The sequence below is a fragment of the Varanus komodoensis genome, unplaced genomic scaffold (assembly GCF_004798865.1).
Source record: "Varanus komodoensis strain SLA01 unplaced genomic scaffold, ASM479886v1 scaffold2, whole genome shotgun sequence".
Taxonomy (NCBI): Eukaryota; Metazoa; Chordata; class Lepidosauria; order Squamata; family Varanidae; genus Varanus; species Varanus komodoensis.
In genome coordinates, this window is record NW_025335568.1 from 10953347 (window position 1) to 10973395 (window position 20049).

The 20049-nt window shown below is 41.2% G+C and overlaps 1 protein-coding gene across 6 annotated transcripts; it reads right to left on the reverse strand.

The window, feature by feature from the left end:
- Positions 1 to 1625: 1625 nt before the first annotated feature.
- HNRNPD (heterogeneous nuclear ribonucleoprotein D) lies at positions 1626 to 19968 on the reverse strand. Of its 6 annotated transcripts, XR_006414526.1 has the most exons (9): positions 19760 to 19968; positions 13665 to 13833; positions 13387 to 13548; positions 7352 to 7483; positions 5502 to 5601; positions 4607 to 4753; positions 3148 to 3245; positions 2732 to 2838; positions 1626 to 1962 (listed from the first exon to the last, which is right to left on the reverse strand). XR_006414526.1 is itself a non-coding variant. In XM_044428274.1 (8 exons), exons 1-7 carry the CDS (start codon positions 19966 to 19968, stop codon positions 3178 to 3180), a joined length of 987 nt encoding a protein of 328 aa, XP_044284209.1. In that variant the 3' UTR covers positions 1626 to 1962; positions 3148 to 3177. The 6 variants fall into 6 exon arrangements, 4 of the variants coding, with proteins under 4 accessions (XP_044284209.1, XP_044284208.1, XP_044284207.1 ...); XR_006414525.1 differs by having other exon boundaries at positions 2732 to 3245; XM_044428274.1 differs by lacking the exon at positions 2732 to 2838.
- Positions 19969 to 20049: the final 81 nt, after the last annotated feature.

Genomic DNA, 20049 nt, shown 5'->3' on the forward strand with positions numbered 1-20049 from the left:
AACAGCTTGACGCATGATAAGAACATCAAGGCCTTGCAGAAGTCTGTCTCCTCATTTCTTAATCTGTAACATCTGTTAAGTAGAAGAACTATGAAGGTGTTTATGCTTGAGCCAAAGGATACACAAAGATGCTTAAGACATAGTGATCCCCAGGATCTGTAATAAAGGATTTGGAAAGAAGCATTTGAAAAAGCTCCTCAGTGAGCTTAATTTTTGAAGCCAGCCAGTGATGAAAGGTAGTAGGCAGACCTTAAGGCCATGGAATCTTCTCCCAAGAAGGTTGTGCATATTCAAACAACTGTGGAAGCAGAGTAATTCACTGTTCCCGTCTTAAAGTACTGTGATGCAATATGTAATTTCGCAAAGGACTCTCAGAAACTTAATTTGTTCTGCAACATTCAAGAGGATTTACCCAAATGCCAAGGTAGAGGTACCATCAATACAAAGTGAAGCAAATGTTGGCAATCTTAAGATGTATTGTCCTACTTGATCCATTTGTGCCCTGGTTATATGAGGTCTATTTCCCTGAATACAGGTGGAACAATTTCCCAATACACTTGAAAAGCAAAGGATCCTGATGCCCATGCACCATTTGCCAGTGCTTGACGTGACATGGATCAGTAACTCACAACTGCTGACAGAGACTGCTTTAAAGCAGTCCAAATGGAAGCAGGCACTGTTCCCACTGAACTGCACATTTTTACAATATGTTCCTTGAGTTCAGGGAAAGAGGAATAGAAATCTGCAGTAGCACTGGGTCCAAACCAGGGGTGAGTGGGTCATGTCAATCCAGAACAGGCAACTGCAATACTGGAATTAGCTCAGGGTAAGGAAAACAGACTCCAACATGGCAGGCACGTTCTGCCAGGTGTAGCATGCCAAGGCTCATTGCTGCAGGTCTCTTAAGGAATGATCAACTGACACCTCACATGACATAGGAAGAGGTGCCCTCCAGGGTTTTTTTTTTGATAATTCCCTTCAGCCCCAGCCAGATTGGGCAATAGAGATCATGGGAGTTTTTGTTCAAAAGTTCTAGATGGCACCACATAGCCCATTTATGTAGCTGTTGTGTGCTGTCAAGTCATCTGACTTATGGCGACTCTATGACTGAAAGTCCTCCAGAAGGTCTCATCCGTGACAGCCCTGCTCAGCAATTCAAAACTCAAGGCCGTGGCCTCCTTTAAGGGGCCCGTCCATTTCATAGTTTTCTTATCACGCCTTTCGATATTCCCTAGCATGATTCTCTTCTAGGGCAACTTTTTTTAAAATTTAGAACCACAGATTTAATACAGAGATCAATTTCTAGCTTGTGTGTGACATACTGAAGCTCCCTTCCATTTGCTGAGCCTTAATTATTCCCCCACGAGTTAGGGAGCCAATCAGACATTAATTCCCAAACAACAACTTTTCAACTCCCAGAATCTGTATTAAAAATGATGCAAAGAGTTACAGTTTGCTAGAAGGATGTGTCCTCTATGCTAATTGGTTACCCACAACTGATATGTAGAACTATCAAAGCTCTTTCTGATTTTTCACTAAGCAAATACTGAAGTATCTTAATACATGGAATGCAGGGAACCGTAACTTTCATAGCTTCTCCATTCCCAAGGAAAAGAAATCCAATACACATTTGTACAAAAAGATTTATTAAAAAACCAGTAAGACACTACTACATCATGACACTGTCACACTGGGCTTTAAACACAAGACTTTTTCTACAATACTGGGGAACAAAATGGGTGTGGGGCATAAATGAAATTGATTCTCAAGCATAGCAATTAAAAAAAAAAAAAAGACGGTGAAAGCAATTCTGTTGTAATGAGAACACAATCAAACTTCAGAGGGCCAACATCTTACTTCCAATTCAGGGACTTGATACAAAAAAATTAGTTTGAACTGCTATTAGCAGGCAGCATGAGCCACCTCAAAATGAATCTTCAAATGAGAATACTGCTTGTCCACCTAGAAAGAAAGAAAGGGAGGTCAGTTTGTGAAGACCACAAATTCTAGCTAAAGTCACAAAGTGTTTAGAAACCCCTACATCCCACTATATAAATATCATATTAACATTAATCAAGTATGCTTTTTATATTAAAGCTGAACAGGAGAGTCCATGAGCTGGAAATCCACATGTGCACCACTGTTTGAACAAGGATCTTGCCACATCTGAAATTATTTAAGAAATACTTATTTATTCACCGAATGCCATTAAGCATCTCCCCGAATCCTTAATGCTCTACCACCACCAAGAGTAGTAATTTGGTGAGTGGCTATTTTCGGCCCAAACTCTTCTGTTAAAGACTTATACTGGCCGGCCAGACAGCGCTATTTATCCATTAAAAGAAATACAACAAGGAGAAAGAGTTAAGTATCTACTATAAATAGGTATATATTGAAAAGTCAGAGGCGTTGACACAACAGGACTTCAGCTCAAGAACATCTTGCAATTACTGCTACAACGTCTATAAAAATGGGAAAAGCAAGCATTAAAATAGATTAATAAAATATAAAATTAAGACTGGAAAATCCAGAGACAAGCTGTATCCTTAGAAGAACAAACAGTTAAAATTATTCAGTAAGCTGATGTATTTAACCATTACTGGGCCTGTAAAAAATGCATTAAAATTACATTACAAGTAGTTTGTTTTACAAGCAAAGAAATAAGTGAAGGCAAAGCTTGAAGTATCCATTTTATTATAATGCTGATACAGGATGTTGGAAGAGACCATACCAAACGGCAGCATTCGAGAGCGTGAGCATCTCGTACCCTGTCCGCATTGAGCGGGCCTGTGAGAATCGGGAAGTCAGCGCGACACAGGGCCTGCAAGGAAGTTCCCGCTGGCGGGTACAAACAAGGTATAATATCAGAGTTAGTAGGCAATACTGTTTCGCTGCAATTCCTTAATTTGTACCCATTAGCAGTACTTTACCTGTTAACTTTACTGACTTGTTAATTTATAGGGCAAAAGGCAAAAGCTTAAGAGCACCTGTGTTACTTATCTTCAAAGTCATTACGTTACATTACGGTAAGCACTTCTGGGTGCTGTGAAATTTTAAAACATCAATCATTACAATATCTTACACAATGTACTTGAAAACTACTATTAATTATAAAGTTAGGACACAACTTACAAAAACAGAACTTACCTGTTTGGGATTGGCTGCAAATGGAATAATTTAGTATGGTTTGTAGCTATTTTGATGACCTCCTCGCCGAGACACCTTCCCATAACCACTCTGCTGATCTAAATACAGGAAAGAAACTTAAGACTCAAAAACATAGGAGCCACTGAGAACCATCTATTTTGCAAAAGATCAAAACACAGAGAAGCAGGCACTTCACATCATACGAAATGACACAGACATCTGGAACAGCAGAGTCTTCTAAACCCATTGATTCAAGGTACATGGCTAAGAAGTGCTCATTTGCTGCAGCAGGTCACCCATCTTTCACAAACCCAACACAGTAATTCATTTAAAAACCACTGTATTTAAGAGCCTCAAAATACAGTCAGATAGCCATCAGGTTAAAACATGGGTCCTCAAACTACAGCCCGGGGACCAGATCCAGCCTGCCATGCCCATTTGGACACACTGTGCGTGCCCGCCACCCACCTCGCCATGTGCGTGGGTAGGTGGTGGTTTGCTCACTTGGAGAAAATGAACTCCAAGCGAGCAACCGCTGCCTCATGCGCCCGCCCTGCAGTGCGTGCCCTCCCCCGCCCACACCTCACCTCCCCCGCCTCAGCGCGCACGCCCACACGTGCCACCCCCGCACCAGCCCATGCGCACCGCCAGCACCACCTTTCCGGCCCGCACCCAGCACCGGCAGCTTTCAACTGGCCCCCTGGTGGAAAAGTTTGAGCACCCCTGGGGGAAAAGGTGGTACTCCAACAATGTAGCTCTCAAAAGTTGGTAGCAATAATGAAAGAGGTAAAATTCATAGCACAGCAGAAGAGGACAGAGCAAGCATTTCAAGCACATGGTCAGAACAAAGCTCCAAAATGTACATTTTCAGATTAATCTGTAGCTTTAAAGGAAGAGTTTTCAGGCAATACAAATTTAAGTGCAAAGTATAAGGCCAACCTTGCTGCCATCATGAAATCTCTATTTAAAAACCAGAACAATGACATCTCTTACACACAAACAACTGTGCCCTACAACCCTAGTCGTGCACAGCACATCACAGGAAAGTCACTGGGTCATTAAAAAGGTCTTAACCGTCTTCCTGAACCTGTGAAAATGCCCGCCACCACTCTCCCCAACTTCAGGGTAAATTTGCCATAGTTCTGCTTGAGCCAACATGTTTCACGCTCCATCCACAAAGAGCAGGAGTGGCAAAACAAAAAACATTGCCTGCACAGGGGCTCTGGTTGAGGCAAACCCTAAGAACTGATCCTCAGAAATATTAACTACCTGGGAATTCCAAGTTCTTCAAACATGCAACTAACATTCTATTGGTAAGGTAGTCAATCTTTCAAATGTTTTGAAGAAGTAAAGTATATACCCTAGACCTGGACAGGAAACTCACTACCCAAGACCCCTGCATTTTGTTGGCATTTTACATATCAACCCATGAAGGCAGAGTGAGTCACTCTACACTTACTGCTATAATCCCCATATCCATAATAGTTGTTGTAGCCGGTATAGTCATAGCCTCCATAGCCACCATATCCTTGACTGTTGTATCCATAGTTGCCATAACCCTGATTCCAATAATTACTGTATCCTGGGTTCCAGCTTTGACTGGGACCTGCAAAACAATCAGGAAAGGGTAACTGCAAGAGAGCCTGTGAACAAACTCACACCTAATTAGAAGGAAGCCCCCTATTTCCAGGTAAAATATATTTAATTTCCAGTACATAGGCAAGAGGGTAGATTAGGAGTTTAATAATTCACAAACAATCAGGCCACATGGTGCTAAACTCTGGAATATATTAACCAACTTTCTGTTCTGTTTGGGTTTAATTCATCTCTCATCAGCAATCAATCTTTTATTCTCAAAATCTTAAAAGACTCAGATATTAGTTTCAAAAAGTGAGTAGAAGAACATTACCTTTAGCAAGAAATAAAATTCCAGCCCTGAATTGCAGTTCAAGAAGGTGGCCAAGTACCGTATTTTTCACTCTACAAGACGTACTTTCCCCCCCTCAAAAGTAAGGGGAAATGTCTGTGTGTCTTACAGGTGAGAGCCATTAATCACAAGTTGGTGTGTTTTCAAATGGCAACCCATCTTTTAATGAAGCCCATGGGGAAGTGATGGGGAATGTGCCTGTGATTATCAGGATGCTTTCCATGGATCCCTCCTCTAAAAACTAGGTGTGTCTTATGGTCAGGTGCGTCTTATAGAGCGAAAAATACGGTACATAGAAAAGTTTGATAAGTTAAAAAACCCCTGAGAAGTATATACTTGATGTGGGACAACACTAAGGTGCACACAGACACTCATGGGCCCTTTGATATTTGTGCTTAGTATGAGCATTTGTTATAAACAGACTTACCTCCACCTCGGCCGCGGGCTCTACCAGAGAATCCCCCTCGAGTTCCCCATTGCTGTTGCTGCTGATACTGTTCTTTTGACATGGCTACTTTTATTTCACACTGAAAGATTGAGAACTAATTTGTACAAGTACTTTGCTGTTTTTTGGAAAGTGCTAGTAGGCAGCTACTCAATTACATTAATTGTTCAGAATGAATATGAATACGGTGTTGCATCATCATGAGAACTGGAAATGCAGTTTCAAAAACAGATTACAACAGGAAACAATGCAAAATTTAGACCTCATTTTCACATAACGTAAACCCAGAGTATGGGTTGTTGAATCCTGTTACTTGTGAATATAGAACTATGGATTATTAGCCACACACAACCAAGAAAGAGAACCCATGATTTGTTGCTGGGTTGTGAACTCTGGCTATCCTTACATGAGAACCTAGAAATCCAGGCGGGTTGGTTCATGAGGCTACAGTGATGGAACGCAAAAATGTTTAAAATAAAAACAATCTGCAAGGGAGGAAGAGAAGGAAGAATCAAAACAACCCAGGGATTTGTGGGCAGGGAGGAGATGTGCTTACAGGCAAGTCATGTATAAACTCAGGGTAAGGCAACAGCCCATACTCTGTTGGTTCCTACAGATCAGGTCACTGTGTTAAAGCCATAAACACATCAATAAGAATCACAAACATTGAAGGGCTATTTAAGCTAGTGTTCAATATTACTTATTTTTTAACCAGAAAAATCTGCTGACAAGACCCAATTAGTTTTGCTCCAGGAACTGATACTTAAAAGAGCAATATAAGTGCCAAATTAACCCTTTTCCAGTTATTGGCAGTAGAGAGAGGAATTAAGACAGGAGACAGGCTATTTAGGCAAGGGGAGGTTCTATGTGTACACTCCCATCTTTTTTACAGCTGCTGCTGCTACCCCACTAAACTGCCACTGAATTACTGAGGTGGTAATGGCAAAAGGCTGTATTTCCCACTTAAAACAATGTATGCAATGCAAAACCATCTCCCCCACTCAACTGAAGCGGCTTCTGGAAGTCTGCCTTTGCATGAAGACAAAACAATTGCTCCCTGCAAGCATTGTTTTGAACAGAAAGCACAGCTTTTATGCCAGCAGGAAGGAGAGATTATAACACCCCGTGAGTTCTATCCAGGGGGTAGAAATTGGCACCTGGACCTCAGAAGTTCCCCAGCTCTATAGTAAGAGGATATAAATACACTTACCAAGGTAAAATATAGTCCAATTTAAACCTATGAAAAGAGCATTTCTGTGACTGTTACCATAACTGAACAGTATCAAGTTATAAGCAATGACCCTGAGTCTCTTGTCAGGCAGAACACCAGACTCAGTAAGATACACCACAAAATGCCACAGTGTAATACACTCTGGTTCAGTTTCCATCCACTATACTCCACTTCCCCTCCCACATGATTTTCTGGTGTTTCCCCTGCTCCTACCAGTCAGCATGCTATGTATCCTGAATAATCACTCAGTCCTCATAGGGCTGGTTTTTTAGCATTCCACTTATTAGGAACTTTGTGTACTTTTAGAGACTTTCAGGTTGCCCCAAAGTTGGCACTCAGAACTAAATGTGCTAACAACATGTGATGTTGCAGAAGCCAAATTATGTGTTCACCAAGCAAGAGCTTTAGTATTTCTAACAGTTGTTCTACTATATTACACTTTTACAAATGTAGTTTGCTTCCTGGCATCCATCAATACTATTTCATTTGTATCCTCTTCTGTCTACACTTCACTCTATATAACAGTAAATACTATTGCCCAGGGAAAGCAAGATTTTCTTTCTAAAACAAAGGTAATTCAAAATCATAGTTTGAAACATACCTTACTAAGACCAACATTGTGGTATTTTTTTTCCATGATCTTCTTCACTGGTTCTTCATCTTTGAAAGTAATGAAGCAAAATCCACGCCGTTTATTAGTTTTATTGTCCATGGGAAGCTCTATTGATTCCACCTGATCAAGAAATACATGCATTTAAAAAACTGAACAGGGAGGATGAGATCAGTGTGTGTGTATCTTAAATAGTCAAAACAAAGAGAGAGCAGAATGGGTTTTTTTAAAGTTATTAAGCTTTTGTTAAAGAACTGGGTTAATGTTAAATAATCTGAATAGCAGCACTACAGTTACTCTACATTTCATTTTCATCCGATGAAAATCAAAAGCTCTCATCTACCCAGCACTAGATCTTACTCACAGCTATCCATCATGAATATTTACTTCTGTTCTACTTTGTACTTACAAGCTGCACAATGGAAAGACAAGACTTTCCAGTGTGCGGCCTCCTATAGCCCTCTACATAACCACAAACTGTGGCACCACTGGTCATAAAAAACTACACAGGAATATTTTGAAAACATTCTTCTCTATAGCTAAAAACCTATACAAAATGTCCACAGTGCAAAAGACATGTTTAGCCCAATTCTGAAAATAAAGCAGCATACAGATGCTGTTTTGTTGTGATTTTAATGTGATTTAGTATTCAGATTTGCACCATTATTTGGAAAACATATGAAGTATTGATGGGAAGGGTAATTTAAGTCTATCTACACTTAAGTATTCAGTTGACTGTAATTCAAAGTATATGATTCCCTTTTGAAAATTCAAAGCAGAACAGCATAAAATGGGAGTAATCAAGTTCAGACCTCACATCTACCCATGGTTTGTGCTAACACAATTTAGAAGGGAAATTACATAAAAGCAAACGAGAATTTATAGCTGCTTGCCTACTTAGGACTGCTTTTTTAGGCACCTTGGCCTCCATTGTTATATAACTGTCATTTGGTAATTCACAGATACCAAGCTACAGTAAGTTTCCTTTACCATGGTTTGGCATAATGTCCAAACTGATCCTGTCCCAAAGCAAATGAAGAGATAACCAAACTTTAATTAATTTAACTTAAGCACAACTATGCTAAACCCAGAAAAGGTAACCTAAGTTATTAAAAAGCAATTTAACTCTTAAAGGAAGGCTACCCAAGTCTAACGTACTCAGCAAAACTCAAATCTTAAGCTCCCTTGACAAGATAGAAATCCATCTACAAATGAATGATTTCCACTGATTGCCTTAAGGACATTACTATTCTTACATGTAATCTGAATTTCTGTCTCAGTCAATTATTAGACCATGCTTCTGCGTTGAAACAATAATGAAAAGTGCATTTCAAATCCCAATGATGTAGCAAAGCTCCCACTGATTTCAGTGGAGCTGGCAGTACCCTAAGGCTCTGGAAGTTAATTACTACCAATGCAAGCATAATATGTAAGAGGTCACAAATCAGTTTTTCAACTAACTTGTGGGGGAAAGAAAGCAGATGCAAGAAGAGTGTGAATGGGGTTAACTCGTCCCTTAGGCATGGTGAGCTGAATGTTGATGCCCTCAAACCGAGGCCCAGACAGAAGTTTGTAGAGACAGAGTGCCAAATGTCAAAGATTCAGAGAAGAAACTGCTTGCAAACAAGCATTCCATACTACACACTTCACTGCCAGGATGCTGGAGCTAAAATGCCTGGTATCCATGTATAATAGATTGTATTTCCACTGCATCAGAACTGAAATGACATATCAACAGGGACCAACTATTCCTGGATACAACATCTATAAAAAGGACAGAGCTGCCAACACAGGAGGTAATGGCACTGAAGACAATCAGCTACATCCTTAGAGGGGAAAAACAGAATCACTATGGGTTAAAATAATGAAGGGAGCAATCCTACGGCCCCTACAAATTACCCAGGGAACAACAGGGTGCTTCCACTTCCCAGATATGAGGTCACACACAGCACTCCTATCTCAGAATTCAGATTCTCTCACCTCACTCAGTGACCACAGAAGGAACTGAAGTTGGCAATGGGGAAGGTACTCTCATGGGCGGCAGGGAGGAGACAGGAGGCCAGGATACAAGTGATCCCAAAGCCTCTCCAGCATCCTTCCTCCTACATTCCAAAATGTCCCAGCTAGAAGACAAAGAGGAAATATTCACCTTCACCATCTTCCTGTTTCACAAACAATAGCCATAAGTCTCTGAGTTCAGGGACTTATGGCCACGAAAGAGGATTGTATCTTACATGTCTAAGTTTCCCTCAGCAGGACCCTTTCAATCCATTCGAAAATGAAGAGAGACTTTCCCTTTAACTGAAGTGACATTCCAGCTTTGACCCCCAAATTAAAGTTCTAGTGGGTTCTGAGTTGGAGAAAACTCAGGGGAGATTTTAAGCACTGAAATCACTGATGATCACAATCAGCTGGGTCCCCTGAAACCAGCATGAAGACTAAATTTCTACATATGATAAATTACTGTGTCTTCATGCAGTCATGGGACCAATAAAAGATGAGACAAGTCTTGATTTGATACTGGCTATTCCCAAAAACCTGTTTAGCTGCTTAACTGTTGCCAAATAGCTTAAAGCAGTGACAGAAGACTACAAAATTCAACACAGACGAGTGGAGCCCATACAGACATTCAGAGGAGAAACCTTTTTAAAAAGGCTATACTTCAGAGGTTGTAAAAGGAAGGATAAATGCCTTCAGGAATTTTAAGTTTATTTAACAAGTATGGTAAGAGGCACTAATATATGCCACAGATTTTTAAAAGTGGTTAGGCTTGAACATGACACTGATATACCTTTGAAAGAGTGGATATATTGCTCAAATCAGGAAAATGTTTAAAAATGAACACATTGTGTTTTTTGTCTCCCTTTGGTAAAACAGAAACTAGTGAGCAAGTTAGATGCATTCATGCAACTATTTAATATGTCAGGAGGAGGAAATTAGCCTAAGGATGTTAAGAAAGTGGGAACACAGATGACCAATAGAGTGCAGAGAAATCATTAAATGAAATCTTTGCACTGGCTGCCACTGTGGAATATATTGAGCTAGCTTCCAAATTATAACCATTGCTGGAAGACATCCAATATCTATATTTAAACTTTTTAAAGATGTTAGGAGGGCAGAAATCTATGAAATTATAGACCTATTGGCCTATCTTCTGTCTAAGGTTCAATAGGTAAGAGGCAAAGGAACCGCTTTACAAAGCATTTAACTAACTTATGGAAGTCATTGCTACAAGATTAGTTTAGATGGCTGTTTTTTTTTAAAGTGAGACTAGACCAAGAACAACTGTATTGATGGCTATTTGCAAATATAGGTAAACAAGTGGAGGCTGCAATGAAACACTACATATGGAGTACGTTCCCTGTCTGGGATACCACCTATTCCATTCCCCCTCCCCATTTTGTTACCCCACCCCATTTAACAGTAATTCAGGATTTTACCATTCTGTGGCAACAGACCAAGCTCGGACCTCAGAGCCGTTCCTCACATTTCCTCCTGCCTCCATCACTTAATTTTTTCCTAGCTACTTTTTGTAGTCCCCCAAGACTACTACTACTTCCCTACTGATGGGATGCTGTCATTCTGGCTATATGACATGTCAGAAATGAAACTCCTATTAGTATACTATTTTATGCTAATTATCGCTCTGTCCTTCAGTTCTGGCTCCTAGGTGACTTACAAATATCAGTAACAAGATAGAAGTTAGGACCTTCACATTCAAAGTTAATATACAGGCAGTCCCCAGGTTATGCACATCCATACTTATAAACAAACTGCCATAAAACCTAGTAATTTACAAATTCAAGTTAAAGACAAATGGTTCATAGTAACAAACGTGGGGACTTTTGAAGTTCTGTAACCTGCTACAGAAAATCATCATCATCATCAAAAGAAAGAAAGCGAGGGGGAGAGAGGGAGGGCCTCCAAAGCATGCCTTCTTGCCCCACTCATCTAAAGAGGGAAATCTCTTTGACATTTCCTTGGTGCAAACAGAAGGCGCTGATGAGTGAAAGGAGGCTGGGGAATAAGAACAGAAAAGAATAGGAGGCCTGCTGGATCAGGCCAAGGTCTGAGAGAGAGGGAGAAGAAATCCACGATGCGCATGGCCAACAGTATTAAGAAGTAAAGTTTGGGGAGCCTGGAGACATTTGTGGTTTTTCCACTTGCAGCCTAATGCCGGCAACTGTAGAGGGCCGACTATACATGGAAGTGTTTCTTAAGTGTGTTATATGCACAGAGAGGTAAAATGTGTATACCAAGACGAACATTTGGCTTACTCATGCTAAATATGACCTGAACAAACATGATCCAACATACATAAACATTTGACATAAAAATAAAGATGTGACTGCCTGTACCTCTGAACACCAGATGCTGAATGGAAAGGACTGCTGCCTCCAGGCAGCCCACAAGCAGTGCATGAACGCAGCTAACAGGTCACTAATGAAAGCAGAACCAGATCAGCCCTTGCTCTGATCCAGTGGTTCAGAGTTTTATACAATACCACAGCTGGAATGGTTACATCTCTTCTTGCATGGGAGAAATGAAGTACAGTGTCTTTCTACGACAATATTATTAACTCTGCATTTGGTTCTACAACAGCTTATAACAGTGGTCCATGCTGCAATTTTTGCATTGACCCCAGGCAGAAGGCCTCAAGGCTTGCCAATATGGAAAGCCAATTTTACCAGTATGTTCCAAAAAGGCTTTCCATGCTTTTCCCACAGTAGCTCAAGTGGTCCACTGATAGCACATCAAGAATAAATCAGTTCACACAGGCCTTTTAAGATCAAATCCCAAGAACAAAATATAACAATCTATACCTAAATGTATTGAGAATTTACTCCTAGGAGCAGCAGAAATACTTAAAAGTATCCTTGAGTGCCCTGGTCCTCCCTGCCCAGATGTGGCTACATCACTGTTAAGAGGATAATGACTATGTCTGAAACACGTTAATTGAAGCTAGGTACTACCCAGAAAATGGTTATATGCTACTCCTGAAAGCAAGGTCTCAGACAGCTATCCCAGCTGTCCAAAAACAAAGCTGTTGCTGTCTCCTGGTAGATGAACCAGGAGATTAGAGTCATATAATTCCCTTAATTCTGTAATGCTGATATACAGAGCATCCCCACCCCCGGGGCCCGTTTTTCTGGTTTGGAATATTGTGCTAGGATATGAGAGCAGTTTATAAAACACTCAAGGAAAAACATTTAAATGACGTGATAGTTGCCTTGCAATGTCCAACTGCTCGACTAATAAACTAAAAAATCCTTTCCAACTAAAAAGCTGCCCTTCCTTTAACCTAGCCAATTGCTTAAAGTAATATTGTTAATGCAGTTTTTAGAAAGCATCAGTGGAAGACTGTCTTAGAACAGGCAAAAATTTCCTGTGTCTTTCCCAAAACACAAAGAAATGCCTGTTTATTTACATGTATTATTTGTACACCACACAATAACTAATTTTATTAGCACAATGAGCAAAAGAAACAGAAACTGTCAATGTCAAAATATGTGAAAAATCTAAACAAAATACATTCATGGATAATCTAAATACAAGTATTTCTCTCTTCAGTTTTATCATACAAATTTGGCAGATTTAATGCAAAATCCTATCAGAGGGCTGTAACCCACCAAAATGGGTTTACAAGCATCCTATGCAGGTCAGCTTTGTGCTCCTCACACCCTGCAAAGCACTTGGATGGCCAAAACTGGCTGTATACTGCTTTGGAGCAAGCTATAGCACCACCACAACACACTGTAATTTGGTGGTGTCAACTCCTCCCTGCCCACCGAAAGCCTCTCTCTCAGAGAAGCAGTCAGTGCAGCCCTTTCCATGCCAACTGCATGAAGGGAGGCGGATCAGAGCATAGATCCCCAGCTATGAGATTGGAGCAAACTTGCATTCTTACAGCTAGGAATCTGAAGAATCCCATGGCTAGATGCTGTCCAGCAGCCATAGGATTGTGCTGCCCATCAACTGATTAATAGGATGACAACACTAATAAACAGATTGGGCAATTGACTTACCTCACCAAAACCTCCAAAGTATTCCCTTATTTTTTCTTCAGGTGTATCTGGAGACAAGCCACCAACAAAAATCTTTTTAACTGGCTCTTTTGTTTTCATGGCTTTAGCTCTTTTGGGATCAATCACTTTGCCATTAAGTTTGTGCTCTTTTTGTTCCATGACCTGTAAGCAGTTAAACAAGCCTTACCAAACAAAGGATCTTAATCTTTTCATTATGCAAGAACCAATGTTAGATGATTGTTTTGTTTCAGCAGTAACAAAACATCTAAAGAACATACCTTGTCCACACTTTCAGACTCCTTGAAAAGCACGAAACCAAAACCTCTTGATCGCCCTGTAATAGGATCTAACTTCAGGGTGCAGTCTACAACTTCACCAAATTTTGTGAAGTAGTCCTTAAGATCTTTCTTTGTAGTGTCCCAGCTAAGGCCTCCGATGAACATTTTCCTGCAGGTACAAATGAATATTAAAATGGCAAATTTTAAAAAGTCTGAAGTCCATATTTGGATAGTCTAATTGAGCCGTTACTCTCTATGTATTAATATGCTACTTTGACTTTATCATCATTAGATTAAGAAACCCTTTAAAAACAAGTAGACCAATTCCACTACCCTGTCCTATTACCCAGTGTCCACTACAGGACTACATGCAGTGTCTGACAACCATTATATGCTCTAGCAGACAGGCCATTTACATTACTGGGATATCCACTATGAGACTACTGTTGAATGAAGGATTAAAAGGTCCTTCACAACAACAGCAGAGCACTCTGAATGGCCATATCATAAATCACAACCTGGAACACAAGTGGCATAAGCCTAGTAAGGCTAAGTCCAGAGAACAAGTATGGTATGGTGCTTAGAGTGTTGGACTAGGGAAATAGGAGGTGCAGGTTCCAGTTCCTACTTAGCTATGAAGTCCACTGGGTAACTTAGGGCAAGTCAGAGACTCTTATCCCAACCTACTGCACAGGGTAGTTGTGAAGATAAAATGGGTCATGTAAGCCACTTCAGGTCTTTCACAAGAGGGAAAAAAGCAGCATAAAAATGCTGTGTAATAATCATACTAACAACCACCACCCTAGGCTGAAGGAGGCCTGTAAGGCTATCACACATGTTCTTTCTAATTAACTGAAACTACAGTTAGTCCAGTACTATATCACCTCCTTCCCTCCTCCATTTTGTTAACCATCTGACAAAGGTAATGTGCAATTCAACAGCCTAATATATTTTCAGTAACTGGAAGGTTCCCTACACAAAACAAAGTAGTGCTGCCACCTCAGAATGGAAGCAGCCATACAACTGGCTGGCTCTGCTTATGCATATAACACCAAAAGATACTTCTATTCTACTGCAGCAAAACAAAGTGGTGGTTTTGTAGAATTCAGTGCAAACACAAACCAGGAAATTCCAAAAATACTATATGATCCAAAACATCCTGCTATGCAAGTACTGGGGACCGGGGGGGGGGTGCCATGCTAAATTGTTCTGAGATGAGAACAAGGAAGAAAAATACTGTCAAATACTGCAACAATGTTCAAAAAAGGCATACATCAGTTTTCCTTCTCAGTCTGCCCCTTTGCCTCAGACCAAGAAAACAGGTGTTCCTTAAAGACTGCACCTTATACTGTAAATTTGCCTAAAGGACCATGTGGTGCATTATGTGCTGATTGTAAAAACAGCACAGAACTTACACATGAAAGAACCAGCAAGAAAGCTGAGTGCTAATTGAGAATAATAAGTTGCATGCTTCCTGATCCTACTTTCAAGGGTGCTTCATGCAAAAAACAAGCTTCTTTAGATGCATTCTTAAATTTATGCCATGGGACAAAGTTACTGGTTTAAAGTATAACAACTTCTGTCATGGCCATATGTGAACCGGAAGGAAGGAAGGAGGAAGACAGACCGACCGACGGAACCAACCAACCAACCAACCAACCTTTTTTAAGCCTTAATTTTGACAGCTATCAAAAAAAAGTGCTCCCGTAAGTGAGGGTGGGCTGTTTTTTCCCACCTTCTCAAGGACCTAGAGGCTTGAAGGAGGGTAGAAACAGTGGAAGACACCAACAGTTCCTCCCAGCTTTGTTTTTACTAGACAGCTGCCTGTTTGACTGCTGTAAAGTGAAAGCAAAGTATCTGAAGCCTGGCTTTGCCAACGCCCCTGGATGGTGCTCACTTTTACAGTCAAGGACCCACCAAGGCATTGACTAGGCAAAGTTTCAAATTTCAGTTAGGAGTTTCTTATTTGCACAACTCCAAGCATTCTTCCACAACCCTAAAAACATTATTTTACAAGTTACCAAACACATTCGCACACAATTCTGGTGCAAAGAAAAGTGGTAGTAACAGGCCCTCCAAAGTGCTGCCTAGGCTCTTTGGAGGGGCAGTCACTGGATGTCCCTTTGGAGACTACAAAAAGATATCTGAAAAAAGGAAATTATTGGTGGTGGGGGGGGGGGGACCTGCAGCAACTACAAAAAGGGTCACAATTTCAACAGCGAGAGCTAGCCTATGACAGTCATTCCAAAGGGCTGCCTAGGCACTTAGTGAAACACCTGTCACTAACAGTGGCGCAGTGAAGCTCAGGCAGAGGCTTTTGCTACTTTGTTCAAAAACAAGATTTGCTTTGTTCAAAAACAAGAAGAGATGGGCTTTTCTTTCCTTATACTTCTTGCACTTTTCGACTTCAATACCCTCTCCTCCTATATAGAGAGGCAACCAATAAACATTTTCAGCAGAGGGCAGGGCCTAGAAAAGTCTACCAGAAGTCACAAACACAATTCCAAGGGAACAGTTTTATCAGCTCAGAAAAACAATATATCCAATGGACACAATTCACACTGTGAAGAATGAAAGAGCAGCCATCCATACACAAATAGAAGCAGGTTCCCATGCAGAGCAGACATGGCTGTAGATGCCCTTATAAACTACCTTGTACATCCAGTAGACTACATTCTTTATCTGTGAAGTGATTCAAGAATTAAGCATTTCACAATGAGTAATCCAGGGAAGATGATATCAGGCCTTTTTATAACCAGAAGGTGAAATACGAAATAAGGCATTATTACTTCCATGGCCTGGAAATTTAGAGAACCTGCTCTAGAAAATATTTATCAAATATTAATACAACAGCTTGTCTTAAAAGGAGCAGAATTGTTAAACGATCTAAACACCCTGCTTACCATACCATTATGTTCAAGATTCTACCTTGCAGAAAAAGCATTAACTACTTTAAAGCAAATACTTTCCTAATATTAAATTTGACCTTCCAAACTCAAATCTAGGTCCAGGTTCCAAGCCACTATGGATTTGTCCAGTGACAATTATGGACATTAAGAGCTGAATTGAAAAAGCAGAGCACGTTTACAGAACTAGACAGCATCTTAAAAGTTCTAAGAATAAATACAATGCAATGGCTCAAGGCTGTGACGTGCACAGAGAAGGCTTGTCTAGCCTTGAATGTCAATAGAGCATATTTCTTTTCAAGTTTGCCTCCTGTGTTTGGAAAGAATCCAGCAGAACACAGCGGCCCAATTCGAAGAAATGCACCCTAACTGTGCCAAGATATACATGAGTCTTTTCCCCATGCAAGTAGCCCATCCGTGCATCTGAATGTAATATAGAAGCCTTCAATTAAACACATTTCCCGTTCCATATGAACCAGGAAAGTACAGTTACCATCTTTGGAATAAGTCATGGGGAGTGGGGGTGGGGGTGGGAGTGGGGGGGGGGAGAACATTAACATATTGATCCTTGCTTATCTTGAAATGGAAAACTATCACTGGTGGTTAATTTCCTGGTTGAATTGTGGCTCATATTATACAAGGAATGAAGGTGCTGGGTGCATGGGCAAAGGATTGATTCATATCACAGCTTAATAAGCTGTGATACAGTTTAAAAAACACCCTTTCATATCTGTAGATGCTCACTCATTTGTTCTGAAACCTAACCCACCCCAAAGCCTTGGGAAGGTTCCAATATTTTACAGGCTAATCCTTTTAAAACTGTTTAAACCACTATCTTTTCCAAAACTCTGTGTGAAACTCGAAGAACAAAATCACACAGGTCTTCCTTAGGTATCACAGCAACACAAGTGACAGCCAGAAATTGGTTCAAGTTATGTAGGTATAGCTTTACACAAGTGACTAAGCATTCTGGTCAGGCTGTCAGAGGCATACTGTAACAAATAAAGCAGCACACAGGGATTTGATAAATTTCCAGAATGACCAAGTTCTGGAGTCAAGGGGCATCCTTGGAGGGCTTCCCTAGTCCTACCTTAGAGAAGATAGCAAGTGGGTACTAACAGTTATTGTTTTATTTGAATTTAGTAATCACTAACACTAACAGAGGTTGTCTCATTTTATATTAGTCCCAATGACTTTACTTAAGATGTCATGGCCCACATTTAAATTGAACCCAGATTGAAAACAGAAAACCAGCTAATGTTCTAGAGAGATTGTGTTAAGGATCCTAGTTGAGAGAGACCTGAAGCATCTTCTCTCAGCAAAATCTTCTATGTACTATGGCAGCCCTCCTGTACAGTACATTATAATGCTCTTGCCCAACTTACAAAGCCAGGGCTAGTTGTTTATGTACAAGCTACAACAAGCTATTGATAGTCAGTGTTTTTCATTCATTATATAAGATACATAATATGCATTATTTGAAGAAGCTTGGTATTATACATATATACCAGATAGTCATCTTTAATGAAGATCAAAATTCTTCAAATAAAAAAATACTTACAGGTGGACAACTTAAATAACCATCTAGTGGATATCTGAACTATGACAAGTAGCAATGAGCTTCAATGTCATCTTTTAAAAAAGAACTTGGTAACATAGTGAATGTGCCTTACAGAACCCCAAGTGCCACAACTAATACAGAAGTCAGCACTATAGGGCCAGAAAACCTACAGAGGCTTCATGACCAAAGAGAACAAGGGAAAGTTTTGCATTCATTCCAGTGACTAAAAATTCCCTTTCCTCAAGAAGTACAGAACAATCTAGGCATCTAATTTCTTTGCCAAAATGTGAAAGTGTATAATAATCTTTTATACACTATGCACAAGTTAGATTTCACACAAAACAGATAAGCTTGCACCATGCAAGTCTGAAAAAAATGGGCACACCCAAAATGGCTGTTAGCAAACTGCTATACAACATTACCATTTCTCTATCTTTCCATCTCACACAAAATATGCAAAACTAAAGTCATAACCCCCTTCCATTTACACAGTCAAGACTACAGCTATACATACCAAAAAAAGGCCTTAACCAAGTACCTTTCTGAATACTCCCACTTTCAAAACATTTCAAGTGGGGCTTCTTCCCCAACTAACTCTATTAAGTTTTAAGCCCTTTTTAAATTCCTAGATTGTGTTTGAAACACAAGCGATTCAAAGGCTCTCAACCCACCCAGCTAACTATATATATCCACATGCTGCCTTGCATAGTTAGACTACTAATTCACCTGAAAATCAAATACATTCCCGAAATCCAGAACAAGTTCCAAAAACCTTCTCAGTTCCTTCTAGATCTTAAAAAAATTTACGATTTTCTCAGTGCTGCTCTACAGATGAAATCTTCCCAAAACAAGCCGTTATCTTCATAGCAGCTATCAACATAAAAGCTCATTTCTTGAGGCAAGTCCCTGTCCCGAGGGCCTTACAATCTGAATTCCCTTGTTCCTCTACTATTCCCCATGGAGGTATGGAACACCTTTCAACCAGCACCACACAGACTGGATTATGGTTGCTCCTTAACAGTCCCCATTCAACCCTCTTTCTACAATAAGGGTAGGGAAAAACTTTTTCTCAAGCTTGCATACAGACGACGAAGAGATGCTTAAATTCGACATCGGGGCAGCACCACGGAGGGCAACTGCACTCGCTAAAATCCCCTTTGCCATAAAGGGAGGAAAGAAACCCCACTATCAAAACCGTGGACGCGTTTGCAGCCGCTATTCTTTTAAGGCGCCAGAGTTCAGCGCGTTTGCTCCCAGCGTGTGATTTGAAACCCGCACAATCAGAAAAGGAGGAGGCAATGCACTGCCCACCTCTTCCTTTCCTTCCTATACGGCAGCTTCAAGCCATCCGAACACGACGAGGGAGAGCGGAAAGAGAGGGAAGAGGAGACAGTGGGATGCAGCAGGAGCGGCGGCGGCGGCGCAGAGCCGGCTCGGGGCACGGGCCCCAGAAAAGCTTTTGCCGCGCGAGCGCCGCCACCAAGCTCCACCGCTCCGCTGAGGCCGCCCGCATCCTCTTCCCGGGAAACAAGCCGGCCAAGTTCGGAGGGGCTGATCCGGGCTGAGGTCGTCGCTGCTCTGCCCCCGCCGCCTGCCCACCTGCCCGCCCAGGTAGGCCACTCTCTTACCCTTCATCCTCCTCGTTCTTGCTCGCATCAATTTTGGCTCCCTCCGATTCGCCCGAGCCGCCGCCGCCCCCTCCCCCGCCGCCGCCGCCCCCTCCTTCCGCGCTGTTGCCGCCGCCGCTGCTGCTGCCCGCGACTCCTTCGAGTTGCTCGGTCGCCTCCGAAACCTCCGCAGCCTCCGCGTCTCCGGCGAACTGCTGCTGCTCAGACATGGTGGCTGCTGTGCGGACTCGGCCGGCCGGTCTTGCAAGAGGAGGAGGAGGAGATGAAGAAGGCGGCGGCGCCTCTGACGG